Source organism: Strigops habroptila, chromosome 9, assembly GCF_004027225.2.
Source record: "Strigops habroptila isolate Jane chromosome 9, bStrHab1.2.pri, whole genome shotgun sequence".
Taxonomy (NCBI): Eukaryota; Metazoa; Chordata; class Aves; order Psittaciformes; family Psittacidae; genus Strigops; species Strigops habroptila.
In genome coordinates, this window is record NC_044285.2 from 11,745,324 (window position 1) to 11,764,802 (window position 19,479).

General features: G+C 41.8%; 1 protein-coding gene and 1 long non-coding RNA gene across 12 annotated transcripts in view; one reads left to right on the plus strand and one right to left on the minus strand.

Moving 5' to 3' along the window:
• LOC115613353 overlaps positions 1-12,128 on the plus strand; it is a 68,916-nt gene extending 56,788 nt beyond the window's left edge. Inside the window, exons 2-3 of the long non-coding RNA XR_003993366.1 lie at positions 10,700-10,837; positions 11,894-12,128. This is a non-coding gene — a long non-coding RNA (uncharacterized LOC115613353). The remainder of the gene's footprint in view (positions 1-10,699; positions 10,838-11,893) is intronic.
• A 2-nt stretch (positions 12,129-12,130) lies between these two features.
• SEMA6D (semaphorin 6D) overlaps positions 12,131-19,479 on the minus strand; it is a 564,219-nt gene continuing 556,870 nt past the window's right edge. For 7 of the 11 annotated variants that reach the window (XM_030498697.1, XM_030498698.1, XM_030498699.1 and 4 more), the window contains 2 exons: positions 17,882-18,049; positions 12,131-15,823 (listed from right to left, as the gene is read on the minus strand). In XM_030498697.1, the coding sequence (XP_030354557.1) occupies positions 14,520-15,823; positions 17,882-18,049 (1,472 nt within the window). In that variant the 3' untranslated portion in view covers positions 12,131-14,519. The remainder of the gene's footprint in view (positions 15,824-17,881; positions 18,050-19,479) is intronic. The other 4 variants (XM_030498696.1, XM_030498694.1, XM_030498695.1 and 1 more) reach the window with 1 other exon arrangement.

Here is a 19,479-nt window from a genome sequence, read left to right on the forward strand (position 1 = left end):
CCCAGCACTGGGAACTCTGGCATTACAACACCAGAGCATGGGGCAGCTGGCTCACTGAAAGGAGTCCGTAGGCCTCTGAGCATCTGCTCGGCATGCCCATTCCATGGGCAAAATTAGGGAAGCTGGAACATGTAGAAAGCCTAGGCAGGGTGTTGCTGGGTTGCCAAATAGTGCATTAGCACCTCAGAAAGACCTGAGTGCTTTTGCGATCCTCTTCCTAGGAAAGGTGGCTCTAAATCCCTTAGGAAGCTGCTATTTAGACTAGGATGTAGGCTCCCATGGCACTTCAGGTGTTTCATGAAATACTTATTGGAGACAGATCCTTTTGAGCGGTGCTGCAGATCTTTAGGCAATCTCAGGCTGAGACATTTAAGGTTTTCTAAAGTACTTATTTAATGAAAACCACATTTCATATGTATATAGCATCTCACATTGCTCCTGCACAACCACTGAGCTTTCAGCTCTTTGCAAGTATAGTTTGAACAAGCTGCCATCCTGTAGGCAAAGCTTAATTGGCAAGACGATGTAGTTTATGCAGTATTTATGTTCTTCTGGTAAACAAAGACAAGTAAAATGCTTTACTTGTTAACATCAATTCAAAGGAAAAGCAAAGGATGGCATTTGCTGTAATCATGTTCAATGTTCTGAAGGTGTCTGCGTGTTTCACCTCTATTCTAAGCTCTTGCTCAGAATTTGCTGCTTATGTTTAATAGTGTGTGACTGTTTCTGAGAATGCAGCGTACGACTTTGTTTCAAGACAGTATTTAAGTAGAAGAGTTCTCTCTGGATTTTGTAGTGATAATATTAAGTGCAGCAGGAGGACTGGTTAAATGAGCAGGAGGGGCCTGAGCTGACTTGTTTGGTGTTCATTTCTTTGGCAGCTGCTATTGGAATAGTGTTCAGATTAATGTGATTACTCTTTGCAATGGCTGCAAGTTCATAGACCAACTGTGCACTTGTATCAAAGCCACTAGAATGATCTTAGTCCAGGTTTCCTACCAGAATTATTTACATAAAATGCATTTGAAATCCTATATTGGCCATTTACACGTGAGGATTTCTATTTCAGGAAGCTTTGGAAACAGCCAGGATCTTCAACTGCACCCTTTCCAAAAGATACAAGATCCTTTTAACATTTAATGATGACTGAGAAGGTGCTTAAAAATAACTTAGAAGCACAAAGCACATTAGTGTGCTCCATATTGGTTACAGGACTGGACTAACAGTTAAATTTTGGATTCTATTTGCATTTCTCATCCTTTCTTGCTTCATAACCTGAGATGAATTGCCCAGTTCCCCTTGATAAATGAGCTTAGTACTTATCTATTGTCCAGATTTACATTAGTACATTTAGGAGATGATTGATAGAATCTGGATTCGACTTCTTGGAGGAGGAACTGCAAAACTCTGTGCTGGTCAGGTAGTATAAAATATATCCTTCGACATGACTGCACATAGTATTATCCACTGCATAATTTGCTGGGTATCAAGTCCATTTCACATGCAAAAGGTCCCTAATTAATGATGGTATAAGTTCTTTTGGGAGGGATTATACTTACGTATATATTTGTACAATATTCAACATAATAGCAAGCTAATCTTGATAGTATCATTTATGCTTTGCTAGAATTTATACAATATAGCTAATCAATTAGACTGATTCTTCTGCATGCTGCTAAATGGGACATGAACAGCTCATAATGGGCAGCAGTAAATAGACATTTGTATGTACACAGGTACACTGTGCGGTGAAAGAGGCATGCAGGAGACAAGGTGCTGAACAAAACAGCCCTGTATAAAACCAGACATTTATTTAATGGAAGAAAAATGTTGCTGAAAGCTGCAAGATTATTAGCATTACTATGCATGAGGAGTAGTGAAAGAAGTTGTTACAAGAGGAAGAGGGACATTATTCAAGTGTCTAAGAAGACAGACCATCAGCAGCACTGGAGAAAAAGCTTCCAAAGGAATAGCATAGCATTTCAAACATTAAATTATAAGGGGACTGAAGCTTTAAAAGGTATCTTGGAGTTTCTGCATTATTTATTATTTGAGATTGCCTTTCCCCCCAAATGCTTGAATTTTGTTCCATTCATAGAGAACAGAAAAGTCCTTCTCATACTTCTCAACTTCCCAGGGCTTTCTGGATGCTGAGCCAGCTCTAAGTTTTGAGATATGATTTACTCTAAGCAGACATTGATTACCTGCAATGCTGCAGTGGGTTAGAGCTCCTTGTTAGAAAGGTTGGGGAAGCGAGAAGGATTTGGCTGCCATTACTCTGGAGCTTGGGAAAGTTGGGCTCAGAATTCATTGTTATTTTGTACTTTTATTGCATCCATGCCTACAAGCTCCAGGTCCTGACAGGGTTTCACAGTGCTAGGTGCTGTCCTTTCTCCAACACATTGAAGTTCTTATGGACACCTTTTTTGAACCCAGTGCACAGCTGCACTGACAGTGCAGTTACTCAGAGTGCAGAGGCTTACGCTGGGAAAAAGCTTGCAAAAAATATAGCTGGTATCAGTTGCCTGAGCAAAAGAAGCTGTATTGGCAAAAAGAAACTTTTTTCCCCCTTTTTGCTCATATTACAGCTGTGTCTACATTGGGGCTTCTGCTGGCATAGCTGAAAAAAACATCACACTCGTAGCTGACAGGGATACACTGTCAATTTTTTTAAATAGATGAGTCTGAAGTGTTTCCACATGATGGATCAGTGTGTTTGTGTGTGTGCGGAGGGGGAGGGGTGAATCTGTTTTAAAATAGAAGTTTCTAAAATTGGTTTGCGCAGATACCCTTAAAATGGCAAGTACAGCCCCTGCCAACAGCTTCCTGCTCCCTGCCCCTCCTGCCCTCCTTGTGGCTCAGGCCCCATCCCTGTGCTCCCCTCCGCTCCCGCCTTTCTGCCCCACACCCTGGTGTGTCCATCTGGGGCACCCTCACTGCTGTCCTCCGTTCTCCTGCCTGGTGCCTGCCTCCTCTCCAAACCCCTTCACTGAAGCTCCAGTCCACGGCCTCTGCCACGAAGGGCTGGCTCTGCTTCTGCAGTGTGGGTTTCTTACCTTCCTCTCCTGCTGCTGCTCCCAATGCCTCCGTTGAGCATGAAGGCTCAGGCTTTGCGTACAAACAGAAGTCTTCCATAAGCTCCGTGCAATTGCAAAATGTTTCATTTCCTGAAGCCAAACTGCATGTTAAGTCAAAGAAAGAGCAGAAGGATTTGCATTTTGAGCAGGCAGGCAGAGCCTTTTCAGAACACCTGGAGGATATTTGGAGGAAGAGACAGAGCTGTGATAAAATCACAGGACTAGAGCCATGAAGGCTGGTTGTGTTGCTGCTTGTCTTGACCAGACAATTATTGATGTTTACCTTGTTCCATCAGCTCAGGCTGACTATGGTGTCCAAATGGCACATGAAAGCATCGTAAGTACTAGCTGTTGGGGAAGGAATTGATCGCAGAGCTACTGTGATCTTTCTGAGTCACCTTTGGGCAAAAGTTACTGCTTTGGTGCCTCAGATTCTTCATGTATAAAATGAGACTTCACAGCCATGAGGTATGAACCTTAATTTGGTCAAACTGGTCAGGGGGTGAGGTCCTGTGGTTGCTGAGTCTGTTGAAGCGCAAGGAGTGGGGATTACCTGGTCCTCAGGCCACTCTCACTCCTTTAGAAGTACAGTTCTGTGAAATTAGCTTGCCAAACAACCGGCACACGGTGTGAGGGGACAGGGGCAAGCAGGCTCCTGAGCAGGCAGCAGCCTGGACAAGTGAGTCCTTGAATCACCTGCACGTGTCAGCCAGCACCCAAGCCCTTACTGATGGTTAGTGCAGGTAATTCACAGGTTATACACCTGGAAATGAGGCATATAATGAGGCAATAACTTTTAGAAAGAGCAGTGAGAGGACTTGTTATAATTTTTTCTGAATCTGAAAGTTTAAGCATTTAAACAGCATTTAACCAAGTAACCCACAGTCCATTGGTATCAATTATTTGTTCAGAGTTTAAACTGACATTTCATAAGTATGTTAATTGATACTGCACTAACTTGCTATAGGTATCTTCCTAAGTGCCAATTAGCTGCCTCAAAATTCCCCACAATTGAAGTTTGTTAGTAAGAAGATAATTATACTAGTTTATTGCTGATGGAATTACATGAAGAGTAGATTTCACTCTTACATACTTATTAGACCTCAATAAGTGATCCTTAGCAGTCTGTTGCTATTCAATTAACAAGTAATAACTTCCTTAATGAATCTAATTGAAATGCTTATTTCAGTCAGGCACCTAATAGAAAGCGCTTTACTTTGAGCACTTTTCTGAGTGCTAGTCTTGTTTACTTAACAAGAACAAAATGGGGCCACTGAGGAAAACTCTGAGATGAGAACTGAAACACTGTTGGTAAATCCCTGCCAAACACAACCAGAAGTAATTTGCCAGGTGATTTCTGGTCTACAGAAATATCATGGAATAAACCAAGACATTTCTTTCTCTGAGGGTTTAAATCCATGGAGGGAATTCTGCAGCATGAAATTCTTCTAACATGTTAGCTCTGCCCCCTGCAAGGGATGTAGAAATGCTGCTCCGCTGGGAAGTGTAGCTAAGCTCCAGTGCACTGCTGTGGACTCTGCCACCGACCTCTTGTTACAGTTCAGCTCTTAAAACTCACCCATTTTCTTTGTGAGTCTGCACATTTGGCTTAAGAGATTGAAGGAAGTGTGATGATGGCTATATTTAATGATCTAAAACTATCGGTATAATTGCAGCCCAAAAGAGGATGTAACTGGAGGGGTTTATACTGTTACATGTACTTCAGTTAGGCTTACACTGAATCACTTCAGTCTTTGCTTGCAAGCAGAACCTTCACTGAACTGTCTTGAGTGACCACTCCTGGGGCTAACAAACCCCAGCTGCTATGAGGAGACAGCTTCATAACGTGAGTGACAAAGGAGTGTGTGCAGTGTACCTGGTGAGCTCTTAGGCTGGGAGTCTCGTAAATGGGCAGGGGGAGGATCCTTAACTGGGCCCTTGTCGTCTAAGGAAATGATAACCTGCTTTATCCATTTACGGGATTGGAAGGTCCAACCATGTTTGGCTTCTGAAGCTATTTTGGGTTTCAGGATTAATAGTCTGGTTTCTCCTGTAATGAGGATTTAACAGACAAGTCTTTTGTTTGTGGATAAATGCCAGGAAATCTTCTCAAGCAACACTAACAAATTATTCCATTTGGCAACATTAGTGTATGGGCAGTAACCTTTTCTCAAGAATTTTTAGCAGATAGATTTAGTGTCAAAACCCCCTGTAACAGGCTGTAATATCTTCTCCAGTCTATCAGTCAGGTTTGTTTCCAACTTTTTAATGTATGCCTTCTACTCATTGAATTGAAAGACCTTATTGATCTCTTTGCAGCTGAACTGATTATTGGGGTAAGAGAGAGACTTCCTGAAAGAAGCCAAGAGAAATTATTCATTTAACATATTCTGGTTCTAGTAAACTTCCATTTAACCTTCAGGGTTAATGAAAAAAAAAATATTGCTGGTTGGCTGGCATAAATTCATTAAATCAGATAGAAACTAAGCTCAGGCTGGTGCATTTAATGTCAACTTTTGTAATATTCTTGGGGGAAAATCCACTCAGATTTATTAGTATTCCAGAATTGCTTTATTTTAAAACAACAGCCATAACAGCAAAGCAACCCAACTAAGGAAAATAACCCCCAGAATGAGAACACATTCTGCAACTTTGGATAGTTCAGAAATACTTAAATAAGGTTCTGAGGACTTCATAGGTCTGTGGTTACTGGCTGAAACCCAGTGTTCATCACGAGATATTAGCTAGTTGGTGTCTGCAGCTTCTTCGGCTTGGAATTAGGGGATTTGCTATGCTTTCCAGAGATGCCATGGTTCTTCCCTGTGCCTATAGGGTGAATGATACACATCATAGCTGGTGTCTTTGTTAATGTCTGAACAGAAGAGTGAGGATTAAATAGGCAGAACAGCTGAGGGGATTTTCAAAGGCATGAGTGGCATTCAAACATGTATCTCCTGCTAGTTTCTATTGGTTTTCCAGACTTGTTTTGAGATTCCTTGTTTGGTGTGGGTCTGTCTCCCCACTGCTCTCCCTGACCCTGTTGTGGACAAACTGCTTATGGGTGTTTGTTTGATGGAGACGTGGGGAAATTTTCAGAGGTACAAGTGGCAACACCCAAGTTACACTGATGGGATGGAGGAGCCCATGCTCGATGGGGAAGAGCTAATGGAGAACCATCCTAGAGAAGGTTCTAATCACACATGCTGGGATGAGCTTGGAGGTGAGGTGAGGTGCCATAACAAAGGTGCAGTCTGACTTTTTGAAGCTGGGTTCCTCTCACCATGACTTGACCTTGCATCTGAAGCACAGGGCAGTGGGGCTAGAATATCCTGTGAAGCAGCAGCCAGAAAGAGGAGAAGCCTTCACTGGAAGGCCTCTATAAAAAAACAAATGAGCACTAAAATACCAAAAAGTGAGGTTTCAGGACAGGTTAGTTATTGCCCTGTGCAGGACAAGTGAAACTGTGTTTTGGAGAACACAAAGAGGAGTATAAAAAATTCTAGTGCTGGATTTAGATAGAAACTGCTGACACTGTTAGCTGTGTGGCATTTGTGCAACATTGTTTAGAAGCCAACATCATAAAGCTGTCCATTCTGTCAACCAGTTTCAGGGCAAATATTTCCATCCACCCTCCCACCGCACCCATCAAATTGAGATGACAGGTTTCTAAGTAGTTTTATTCTGAAATGTGATTTTTGGCAACTGATCTTGCTTTGTGTCCTATGGGATATTCTGTCCCTCCTGGCCTGCAGCATCTTATGTAGTTAGAGCCTCTTGAGGCTCCTGTGGAAGAGAAAATCCAGCCTTTTACCAAGTACTCCAGTTCAACTGAAGCAGCAGGAACTAGCAGGGAATGCTTGTAATATGGAACAGATCATGTATAGTGAAATGTCATTTTCAAGTGCTTTCTGAACTACCCATCCCAGTAATGAAGCAGCTCTGAAATACCACGTGACTTTCTCAGTGTGCTGCTCTGTGTAACCTCGCCTTTGATTGTGATGTCACTTCAGATGAAAGACTCACATGGAGAGTGGTAGGTTCTGCTTTGGGATCAGCTGATACCCTGTGGGATCTCAGCAGTGAAGGACTATTTGAGATGTGCTCTTTATGCTTGTCAAAGAGAAATAAGTGCTGCAATACAGTAGCCAGATATTCAAACTCACCTCAGTCTGGGTAGAAGGAGGACTTCACCTGTATGTAAAAAGACTTGCTTAATCTGGAAGTTCTCCTAGAAAGGATTTTGAGGATGAGTAGTCATTTTCACTGTCTTTCAGCTCAGTGATTTCCTGAATGCTTGAGTAGCTCCAGTGGCCCTGCTTGAGCAGGGGGGTTGGACCAGATGATCTCCAGAGGTCCCTTCCAACCCCAACCACGCCGTGATTCTGTGATTTTGATATTTTGATACCCCTTACTTGAGTGTTACCAAAAGAAGTGAAACTAACACCACAAAACACCCTCTTCTGCTCCTGTTAGCACAAGCAGCTCTCCACAGGATAGTCTCAGTGAGCTCAAAGAGTACCTTTACATAGCTTTTCTCTTGTGCCTGGGAGCCTGGAGTTTGGTGCCTTATGTCCCAGTTGAGTGTAATATATGTAAATGTAAAACCAGGCAAATTTACAACCACACATGCTGTAGTCCAGGGATGGCAAGAGGTCTCCACACACAAAATGTCAGCTGGCCTAAGCAAGCCTGTTCAGCTCCCATTGCTGTACCTGCAGGAAACCCCTCCAAACCCCCAAAAAAGCAGAGACATTTTTCTTACTCTGAAGCCTTGATGTCCTTATCAAACAAATGTGGCCAGAGATGATGTCGGGGCTCTGTCCTGTTCCAGCAAATGCTTTCCTGCAGATGTGCATCCCATTTTTCTCTGGCCTTGCCCACACCTCCTTAGCATTTGTTTTCTGGGAACGTCTGAGTGATGGAGGGTGAAGGCCTGGCCACATGCAGCTCTGCCATCTCATTCGATGGAGTCAGTATTTCACCTCGCTAACAGTGACAGAGACTGAATGGCAGAGCTGCATGCACAAGCTCTCACGGAAATCAATTCTCACATCCAGCATTATTATTGGAAGTGCTTCTCGCTCACCTCATCATTGGCCAGGCACAATAACCTGTGACTAATGGCCATTCACGCTCATACAGCATGGCCTGATTATAAAAATTTGCCATTAGTCTGTAACAAAAAAAACCTCAAGCTGTTAATTGACCAACATGTATTCCTGAGGAAATCGGCATAATCAGATGGATATTCACTGCGCAGAAAGGGAAGGCACAGCCAGCTTGTGCATGGCTTTTATGATTCATCTGCTCTGATTTACTTTTGATTATTTTCCCTCATGTGAGGCCAGTGGTGTAAATCAAAGATTTGAGAAATAAGCCTGTGCTTAAAGTGACCCAAATTAAAAGCCAATTGCCACCTTTCTTCTCTCACTAGGCAGCCGTCCATTTCTGTGCAGGAATAGACATATGTTAAAGGCTGTCATTCAGCTGCAGGAGCAAACCAGTTAGCTCATGGGCTCCCTTTGCCAATGTTTAAGGTCAGCTACTGGAAAAAGTTAGTTACAAAACAGCTCTTACAGCCAGGTATAACCCTGCAGAAGGGCCTTCACTGAGAACTGTTATTTTTGTGCAAGTCAGAGATACTCTGCCCTAGAAAAACAGGCTGTGATTCACAAAGCAAGCACAGCAAGATGGGTGCAGGGAGGGTTTGGGTTTGGGTTTTTTTGGCCATTCAAGTTTTCCTGTCATAAACTTCCCATTTTGTTGACAAATAGGGACCATTCCTGATGACGGTCAGGACAGCTTGTCCATGAGCTAGATTTTCTTCTCCTTCCCTACCCTTAAAAAGTATTACAGGAGCTTGAGCAACACTGCTGGCTGGCACAAGGGGCAGAGGCAGGACAGCCAGACAAGAGCCTGTCAGAGAGGACGCAGCATCACCACTGCAACCCAAGGAATTCACAAAATATACCTAAACATGGTGATCCCCTGTTGTCTCTGCTCTGGTCAGCAGCCTTTGCTGTAGGACACAGACTTGGATCTAGTTAGGATTTCAATGACTAGCGCTCAGAAAAGTTGTTGGTGACTGTAGGAAAACAGCAAGCAAGCAGCCCATAAATCAGGTCATAGGATGAATTCGGAATGCACTAATAAAATGAGAGCTCCCAATAAATTTCATTTCAGGCAGAGTAGAAATAGTTCCTCAGTCGAGGCTCCAGGACAGATTATAATTTCAGATGTGTGTCAGGCCAATGCAATATGCCTACAAAAACGTTTGCAGGCAGCAGCGGCTGCTCCAGAGGCAGGCCCTCACACCAGTTGCACTTCGGTAGAATTGAATAAGAAGGAGACACTCTGCAGTTCTCTGAGCAAAGCTCAATCTAATTAAATATTTAATTTTTCTTTTCCTCCCAAATCCTTTGGTTTCTTGCTCTTTCATACTGTGATATGATGACATTTGAGCAAATGCAGTCTTGGTAGGCTGGTCTCCTGGTACTGCATTTCATATGAAAAGCTCGCACACCCCAGCTGAAGTCCAGATGCCACATTTATGAGGTATTTTGTCGTGATCAATTTTTAAAAAAACATTTTTCCATCCCACGAAATTAATAGGCACCTGGGGAAATACCAACCGACTCCTCTCCACTCCTGCAAATACTAACCTTTCCCAGATGGGAAGGGATTTCTCTTTCCCTTTATTTACCTGCAAGATGTCCTTGCTGATGCTCAGAATCACAGAGGGAGAAGGAAAAATAAGAAAACCTTCATAAGTGGAAAACATTACGAACAGACCAACTGCACATGCTCTAACTAGAAGCACTGCCTTGTGAGGGTCCATTATACTGAATAAACCCTGCATAATCTTCCCAGGGTGGCAGAGCGAGCATTAGCAAGACAGTACTAAGACAGAGGCAGCCTGATTTTTGTAACTGATTACTTTAAGACCCCAATTTAGAAGGTCATAGGTTTGTGCTGGCAGCACAGGCATAGAGATAACCGCTGACGGCTTTACAAATTGATTTTCTTGCAGTCACCTCACTGCTGTGGGCCTGCAGCCGTTTCCGTGTTGTCTTTTTACTTGTCTGTGTTGTTATGTACCAAATTATTTATGTTTTTTCCCCAAGAAAACCCAAAGCAAGGCAGGGATGAGCGGGAGCCTCGCCTCCACCTCCACACGCCTCTGTGTGCCTCCCACAGCCCTGAGCGCTCAGGCCAGCCCTGGGCTCTGGTCTGGGGACCTTCCCTGGCCAGCATGTTCCTGCCCACCAGCATCAAGCACCCTCCTGTGCTCATTCATCAGCTAGTGCTGTGGCTACAGCGTGTTCTTCAAGAGACCTTAGGACACTTAAAAAACCAACCAATTGACCCAGGAGAGCACCTGAGGGTTAAAATCTGAAATTGCTTTCATTTATTTCTTTTCTTGCTAAGCTTCTCCTTGCTGTTGCAGTTCCCTTTCAGAATGGAGAGTCTGCAGGTGTCTGCTTTGGCATCATCTTTGAGGACAAAGCAGTTTAAAAGCTGCTGTTCTAGCTGGTTAGCTTTTGGCTGCCATGTTCCCTCTGTTAGTAAAGGGAGAGTTTTCTTGTACTTATTTTTCTAACAAAGGGTATTTGTTTTCATAGGTTTCTGCCACCATGGAGCCGGGCAGAGCATGTCAGGAGAGACGACTGCCTGGCTCACAGCACTCTGGTTAAGGGAAGGCTGGTTCAGTGTAGACCAAAGCAACTGACTGCAGACAACAGTCACTTGACTCTTTTCAGGTAAAATAAATACATGTATTTTCTGAACAAAAATACTCCACCACTTGTGTTGTAGATGCCCATTTATATGTCACTAAAACAACCGTTTGCAATTTCTCATTATGACCCTTCATGCCTGAGTGAAAATTATTCAAGTGGGCATGCTCCAAAAGGAAATGCCCCTTCTCAGAGGGAACCCCACTAACCTTATGGCTGACAGTTTCACAGCACAGGCATGGCTATAGGTGTTCAGTTCATAGACAGAGACTATATAAAGTAAGTTCATATATAAAGACATCCAATAACATTCCTCCACCCATCACCTCATCCCCAGTAAAAAGAAATCTAAATTGGCTTCTGCACTAGAAAAGATACATATTGAACCATTATAGGCTTGGTTGGTTGGTTGGTTTTTTTTAGCACTATATTCCTTTTCCCTTTAAAAGATACATATAATTTTTTAGTAAGACATAACTGGGTGTCGTTATATTGTTAAAACATGCACTGTAATTTCAAATGATTATTATCTTGACAGCATCATCTCATAACAAATCATTTTTATCCATTATCTAAAATCAACTTTTAATTAAAAGAATACATTATATTTGTTTTCTGATACTAAATTGCCCTGATTATTTTAAAATTACATGTGATGTTGGCACATGCTCAGTAGATGGCATGTATATTTCTGTTGGGCTATACTGTCTGCCTGAAATATGAATTTCTGTTATCAATCAAGCATTAGCAAGTGTTTAGGAATGCTTAGGGTCTGCAATTAATTTTGCCAAGAATTCTCTCTCTTTGTAGCCTAAATTTTAGAAGCAGCACATGATCCTCCTTCCAAACTGTAGTGTATTTGCACAAAACTGGTATTTTTCTAACCTTAACAAGAAAGGTTCACAGGAACCGGAGCCCAGCTGAAACCAAGCATCAATTAAGGTGTCCTATGGGCTCATATTGTGTATTTGCGGATTCATTGAAATGACACATCTTCTTGGTGTGCCATTTGGGCACCCCTGGCACTGTGCTACACTCTGACTGCACGCCGGTTACTCTGATATTTTATATTTAATGCAGGAGGCTGAAAGTCACCCACAGACAGTCACGCTCCCTGGAGACGACGCATGGCAGCACATGGCTGCAGGGAAAAGGCAGGAGCCCCGTGCACGTCGCTGCCCACCTCTGCAAGTCCCCGGAAAGGCTGATGAGAGGATGTTCCCGTGCGCCAGTCACGGCTACCAAAGGCAGGTAGAGCTTCTCACTGTAATCCCAACAACAAAACCAGCTTCACTAATAATGAAATCAGACACTTGGTACATTGGAATATTTTATTTTGACTTTACATGCGGTGTTAAAAACCCAAAGAACGTATTATTTACACATCCACAATACAAGTTTACAAGATATCTATACATGTTAAAGTACTCTATAGTATAGAGCAGCTTCATTTAAGGGTTACTTTTTTTATGCCGTACCATTAAAAAAGATACAATCTGCGTTTACCTTTGCACAAATGGATAAAGCATCTTTTATTATTAAATTAACAGAATAAGGACTAGGTTGAATGTTAGAAATTTCAACATAAATACTGAGAGAACTCACATTACCATCTACAAGGCAGCACAATGTTACAGGAGGTTATCAGGGTTCACATACATTTATTGTTCGGTTTCACACAAGTCTGTATTAATATTTGTAAAGTGAATTCGGATCAGTTTGTGTCTTTTGACAACCAAGTACATTTTTAATAGTTGTTATTAATCTGTAGTGTTTTAGTTGCAGGACAGAAGTGTTTAGGAAGAGAGATCATTGATTTTTGGATCCAGAGGTCTCGGGAAATAAATGTCCCTTACAGCCTTACAAGAAAAAATGACTACTTCTATCCTCTATTCTTTGTTCTGTAACAGAGATCCTCTCTTCAGTGACTAACCTCTTCTCCCCCTTGAACACATAATATAAATCTCCACCGTCTCTGAAACCCATTGCAGTTATCTGTCCCACTAATTCATGAATATTCCTCTGTCATGGTTATTTCTATAGTTATGTTCAATAAACAATGTGGTAGTGTGTAGTTTGCAAGCTAAAATAGCCATCTGTGTTGAACATCAGCTGCAAGTGGATACTGTAAAACCTACTAAATAGCTTACACAACTTTAGCAGGTGTTCCATTACCCTAGAAACCTCATTTGATTTCACATTATATGTGTTTGATCCTTCGGAGAGCTGGAGTGGAATGTTTATCGTGGTAAGGTGATTTAATGCTGCTGTCTTCTTGGATTGTAGGCTGCCTTCAGTTACCATTAATTATTCTTGCTTTTTATCTTTCTTTTTTTTTTGGGTGCTGTTGAGAGGTTTTACAACTGGCACTCGGGAGATATGTGCTATAGTGAGAACACTTGACAGATTCATTTATTTTTTTAGTACTTTTATCATTTGCATGAATAAGGCACAAAATGCACAGATTCAGGTAAACTCACACATAGTATTTACAGAATATTGTCATTACCTGCATGACTTTGGAAAAAAAAACAACCTTACATTACACAACAAAAACAAATTGATTGCACTACTGTTGAGTTTTCACAGACTGCTTCTGCCAGGCCAATTAATGTTTCTTCTGTTTTATTGACAAGAGTCTATCAGCTTGTAGGGCATTATTAAATGCAACAAGAACGTAACCTTCTCTAGTTACACAGGCCTTTGCCGAGTAGATTGATTATTAGCTGCCCTCAATGAGAAGTACAGGGTCACAAGTTCACAGTGGCCAGGTACTGGATGGAGGCACTGTGGAAACACAGCGCAACAACTCCTCCGTTCCAGCCCAAAACACTAGATTTGAAATGCACAGCTCTGAATCAATAGCAGCATAACAGAGTTATGAAGAATTAAACAATCTGCGCTCTTTCACTGGGGGACTAGCTCATCGAGGCGGTAGCGTTCAGAAGGCTGGCAGAGATGTGCAGTTCATCCTTAGCTGTCTCCAAACGGAACCCAAGGGGCTGCAGAAGGCAGAGTCATCTGTTTGTTCAGTCATGCTCAATGTAAACAATTCCATAGCATAAAAGATGCAATGGGAATCTAAGTACATCCTAGTGTGTACAGTACACACGCACATCCACACACACGCACAGCTTTATCTGTGGCACAAACAAAATGCCACACACATGAAGAGAAAAAAATAATAATGCTACAGTTGGGCCAGAGACTGAATTCCAGAAAATTGATTATTAACCCAGATATTCATTGAGACATTACCATTTTCTGACATTTGTGCAAGAGGCAAGGTGAATGCATACATAGTAAAATGTTCACATTTAATGGGAAGGACCACACTTAATGGCAGTCTAAAATGGAACCCATTTTTCAAGTATTTGCTTACTGATTTTTTCCCAGTAACTTTTTTTTAGCTATTCAGAACAGTAAAGTAGCCCCCACCCCATTGTGCTACATGTCTCCTTAGCTCCAAACAAAAGAAATGTAATGACCAGCACTTTCCTTTGTTTTGTGTTTGCTCTTAGCAAGTACGCGAAGTCTTGCTATAGCTACGTGTGGCAAGACACAAATGTTACTGAAGTAAAGACAGTTTCTTTGGCCACTTTGTTCTCTGTAATAACAAGCAAGTCTCTGTCTTCTGTGTCTACCACAACAACATCTCACAACCTGTACAGGTCAACGCCACACTCACTTTTAGCACAGACATGTCCTAGTAACTGTACTTGTTCAGTGGTCTGACTGAAGTTGTCTGAGGAACGAATGAGGGTTTTGGTGGCACGTCGGGTTTTAAGGAGGATGTCCTCTTTATTCCTGTACGAGGAAGGGTGCCGTTGCTCGTGTAACTGCTTTGCCTGGACAAGGAAGGCTGGAGGTGAACGCTAACAGGCGTCCCTTGCATATAGTCCATCTTTGTGCCTGCTGTGGGAGGCATGTACCCCCCACGATTAATACTAGGCTGTCTGGATAACAAAACACCATTCGGTGAGTTTAAGTTTTTAGGAAGGGCAGATATTGAATGCCTTTGTGAAGAATTTTTGTGATAACCTCTCTGCCTTTCCAAAGAGGTCATTGGTACTCCAGGAGTGGTGGGAACATCCACTCGTTTTGTGGGGCTGTTTCTTGGAAGAGTTGATGGAGGAGAGTATAAGGACGCCTCTCTGTTGGGAACCTTAGGTGGGATCTCAGACATATTTCCCATTGGATCCAGCATTAAAGTCTGGTGGGCCACTTGAATATCTCCCATAATTGCTTTGGGATTACCAGTAGTTTCATTTAAGTGTTTCAGAAAATCATTCAGGGTGTTCCTGGAATCAACAGATCTCCTGTGGTCTCTTTTGCTGGACGGTTTTGTAAGGGGGTGATCAAGATGCTGCATCTTTTTGTCTGCCTTGTGTGCATTAGAATTTGAGAAAGATGTATTGTAATCATGGGTAGCATTGGGAAGAACAATAGCACTAGGGATATGTCCATGACTTAGAGGGGAGTGGGGTGGAGGACTGGAAGGAAAAAACTGAGGGCTTTTTAGCGGCGTTTCCTTTCGTGAAGCATTGAGGTTACCAAGTGCTTTGTCCGACTGACTCTTCATAGCCTGCAGAGTCTTTTGTTGAAGAACTGGTGTAGATTCAGGAGTTGGAAGTGCAGCTAATTCCGGAGGCTGGCCCCTGTGGTCCATCATCATGGACTTTGTATCACTGTTTGGTGGCAACTCCTTCCTGCTAGTCAACAGGTTTGTGTACAGTTTAGGTGAATCAATGTTTTGTTGATACTCCTTGACAGGACTATCGAAGAGCCCATTCAGTTTAGCAAAGCTCCCACTGGAGTCAGTACAGGACTGAGCAGATTCTGCATCTTTGTGTATTTTTCTGGATTTCCGTACAAATATATCCCGGTAACAGTAAACGGCCACTCCCGCAATAAAGGCTCCCAGGACAAAAGCAGCAAAGACACAAGTGATAAGGACATTCATATGTACCATTTGGTTGGACTCTCCTGATTGTACTTCCCACCTTACACCTGCAAAAGACATGCAGTATATCATAAATCTACACACAGTTCATACGGATACATTCAGAAGGATGTAGCCTCCCTCAGGGCTGTGTCTATGAAGTGTTTGTAAGTGCTCTGTGTAACTCAGCTGGATCCTGCACTGCTGAATGCAAATACTTTTCTACATAAAAATGTGTGAGCATTGACCAGTCTAAACAAAGACTGTCCATTTTCTTTTATAATAAGAAGTTCTTGTCCAAGCTTCTCTCTTTGTATGACTTTCTGTTTAGCCTGCCCCCAAATTTCCTTTAAGGTTCACAAATAAGGGCCTGTATGTTATTAACATTAATGATTTTGGCTGGAAAATTGAGGTTGGAAGGTGCTACTGGGCCAGAAAACGATTACTAACTCATGGATGGATTTCTCTCTCAATTTTCTGCCCAACTCATAAATCAGTAGCAAGAGAGATAGGATTATGCAAATGTTGTGTAAAACTGTATCATGTACATACTGCATTGTGATAACTATGTTAATGTACTACGGTGCAGAACTTGTAAACTAGCACAGCCACAGGTTGCTAGTCTTGGAGTGGCACACCTTGCATTACATAAATGTGCAACTGTGGAAGTTCCAGATTAGGGTGTTCTAGTAGAGCACTAAGTTTTTTCCTTTTAGTCAATCATGAACATAAATACTTGTATAACATTAAAAACCCCCAACTTGCAAGGTTAAGTAATTAGAGAATGTTAAAATTTAGAAAACTTTTAGCTTAGACCAAAAAGTCAAATATTGGATTAGTTTTTTATTTGTGTATTAACAAGCTCCCTTTGTTTTCTGAGATTTTTTTAAAGCAACCACAGACATCTTGCAGCTAAGACAATGTTAGTTTTTAATGGAAGTAATTCTGTTAACTATTCCAAGGGATGTTAAAATGAAAGAGCAAGAGGAAGGGACAGATTCACTTTTGCTAGAGGCAAGGCCTTTGAACATTGTTAATGTTCAGGGTTATAGGTTTTAATGGCACTGTGCAGAAGAAAGAAAACATGAGTAAAATTCACTATTAGCTATGACACAAGAGCAAATGATAACAAAAACTTAAAGCAAAATGGAAAATAACTGCAACAAATTAAAATGACAAATGCACTGCCATAACGGCTGATAGGAAACCTGATATGTTTTGGTGAATGGTAATAAAACACAAATGGTTTTTGGCTGGTGAGATTTTCAGTAAATACAGAATTGTGCAAACATGTCTGTCACCTGGCTATGCTGTGTACTGATGAAGACTTAGGTTAAGTTTTTGTTATGGGAGCAGAAGCTTCCTGATTCTTTGGTTGACCACAATAGCCCTGCTGAATTAAAACCCTTGTTGCTGTAAGAGCCTAATCAAAGCTTCACTTAGCTGAAAGAATGCCTACAGAAAGATGAGTTATAAGCAGAATATGCTGCTGCTTGCATTCAGGTTAAAACCTGTGTGTGTCTCACTATGTACTGAGATGGTCTGTAAACGGATGCTCATAGCCACAGCTTAAAATTTCAGTACTTGCTTACTCAGATCTGACCCATGTTCTTCAGAATGGTGCTGAAGGTAGGCAAAGTCTGGGATGCACCCCATTTAATGCGTGGATCTCCCATGGACCTGTGCTTTGTTTTCTGTTCTGCTGCTCCAAACCAACCAAAGAACCAACTCCCTCCTCCTTAAGCTCTTGCAAGCAACCATTCATGAGCACCAACAGTCTCATCCAAATGAGACTGGTTTGCAACCAACCACTAGAGCTGCAGAGAAGTCTTGAATGTAATTTTTTTTAATGCATCCAGAACTCCTACTGATTTTAATGGGAGCTTTGGAGCACCCCAGGAATAAAAGGCTGAGCTTATTACCTGTATTTCCCATTATAAGCTCTAAGCAGCACTTTGTACACCAGGTAAGTACATATGAAAAACATGATTGCACTGTCTGCATATTCACAGGAAATGGGTGTAAAATATAGCCTAACAATCATGGCTGTTACATTTAAGCCTTAGACAATGCTGAGACTATCAGGTTTCCATTCAGCTGCAATGTATTCCCTGGTAAGGCCTTACCCTTTGGGACACCTGATAATGGATCAGAATAATCAGAAGTGTTTGGGTCATCTTGAACTACAAATTTCCGAGAGCCAGTCACTTTAGGTTTCCAGGAACCAATCACTTTGGGTGATATAACTGGGATACTTGCCATTGTGGTAATGGAAGCTGAGGAGAACTTCATGTCTGTGGTGGCAAACAGATTTTTATTAATGTGTTTCATGGCACATCTAAGCTATAGCTGGAGACAGTATGTAAAGGGAGTTACAAGTCAGAGCAAAATGTGACCCCCTACACTCTGCAGAGGTACAGAAGGCTGATTAAAATCAATTGATTCAAAGCAAAAAAAATACATTAAAACATCAACAGCTGCTAGCCAAAAAAGCCAGAAGTCAAACATGAAAGCAGTGCAAAAGTTAAAGTAAGCAACTGGTGCAGGTGAAAAGCACAACTTATTCTACTTAATTGCAATGTTCCTCACTGGAGACAACACACTTGGCTGCCTTTTAAACATCAATAAAAAAAAAAAAAGTTACTTGGAAAGATCCACACTCCTGACAGGTTACACCTGAGAAACCAGATCGGCTCCAGTAGCACTATTAGGGTATACCAGGAACTGCTGAATGAGCCATTTCTACAGGTGGGGATGAAAGGAATGTTTTAACCCCTGTTTTGTAATGGTTCCTAAGGAACAATGTTGCATAGATTCTGGCTTCTCTGTAGTACATTTGCTGAACAGAACCACCACAGCCTATGTGAAAATGCACATGAGGAGGAAACACATCAAATTGGGGTTACAATCCAAAGTGTGCTTTGCACACTCAAGTATTTTGTGTTCACTGTCCTAGCAGGTTTAGGCATGAATGTCTATGGCTCAAGATCTGACTGAGAAATGTACTTCAAAAGCACGCTCACTCAGGACTTGAAAATAAGGCTCAGTTGTATCTGTGTCCTAAAATATCACTTTGAAAATTCAGCTGATAAACACTCATGCAAGCAAGGCAGCATTTCCATACAACACAGTTTTGGTTTGTTTTGCTTTCCTAAGTGAGTCTCTACCTTACATTATGGGTAAATATATCTGGAAAATATTTGTCTCAAACATTACTTCTTGTCAAGTTACAGAAGTGCAAATATCAGAATCCAAAACAGCGTTCTTGTTGCACTCTTACCAATTTAACGTATGAATAGATTGTTTTCATATTTGTCAGTCAGAAACGTGGCCTTGGTTTGAAAGCAGAGACCCAAATTCCAAGGAGTAAAGACTGGAAAATAAGGGTTGAGTCTCTCTCCTGTTGAAGTCAACACAGGTTCTGCTTTTTGAGTTCAGTGGAAGAGCACTGGGTCCCACCTCCCTTCACACCAGGGTCTGACGGTGAAAACACCATTTGAAAAACCACTGAAGGAGAAAAGGATGTGAAAGTCCATCTGACAATAATGCATAAGGATTTTTCTAAGCCACCTTTGTCTACTCAAGTCCTCATTCAGCTACAGTTTGTGATGTTAAATTTTTTCCATTAGCATAAGCTACTTAAAACATTTCAAAAATATAGAAATACACATTGTAGGAAATGTGTATTTGTGCAAAAAGCTTGCTGGGAACAAAGGCAAAGAGG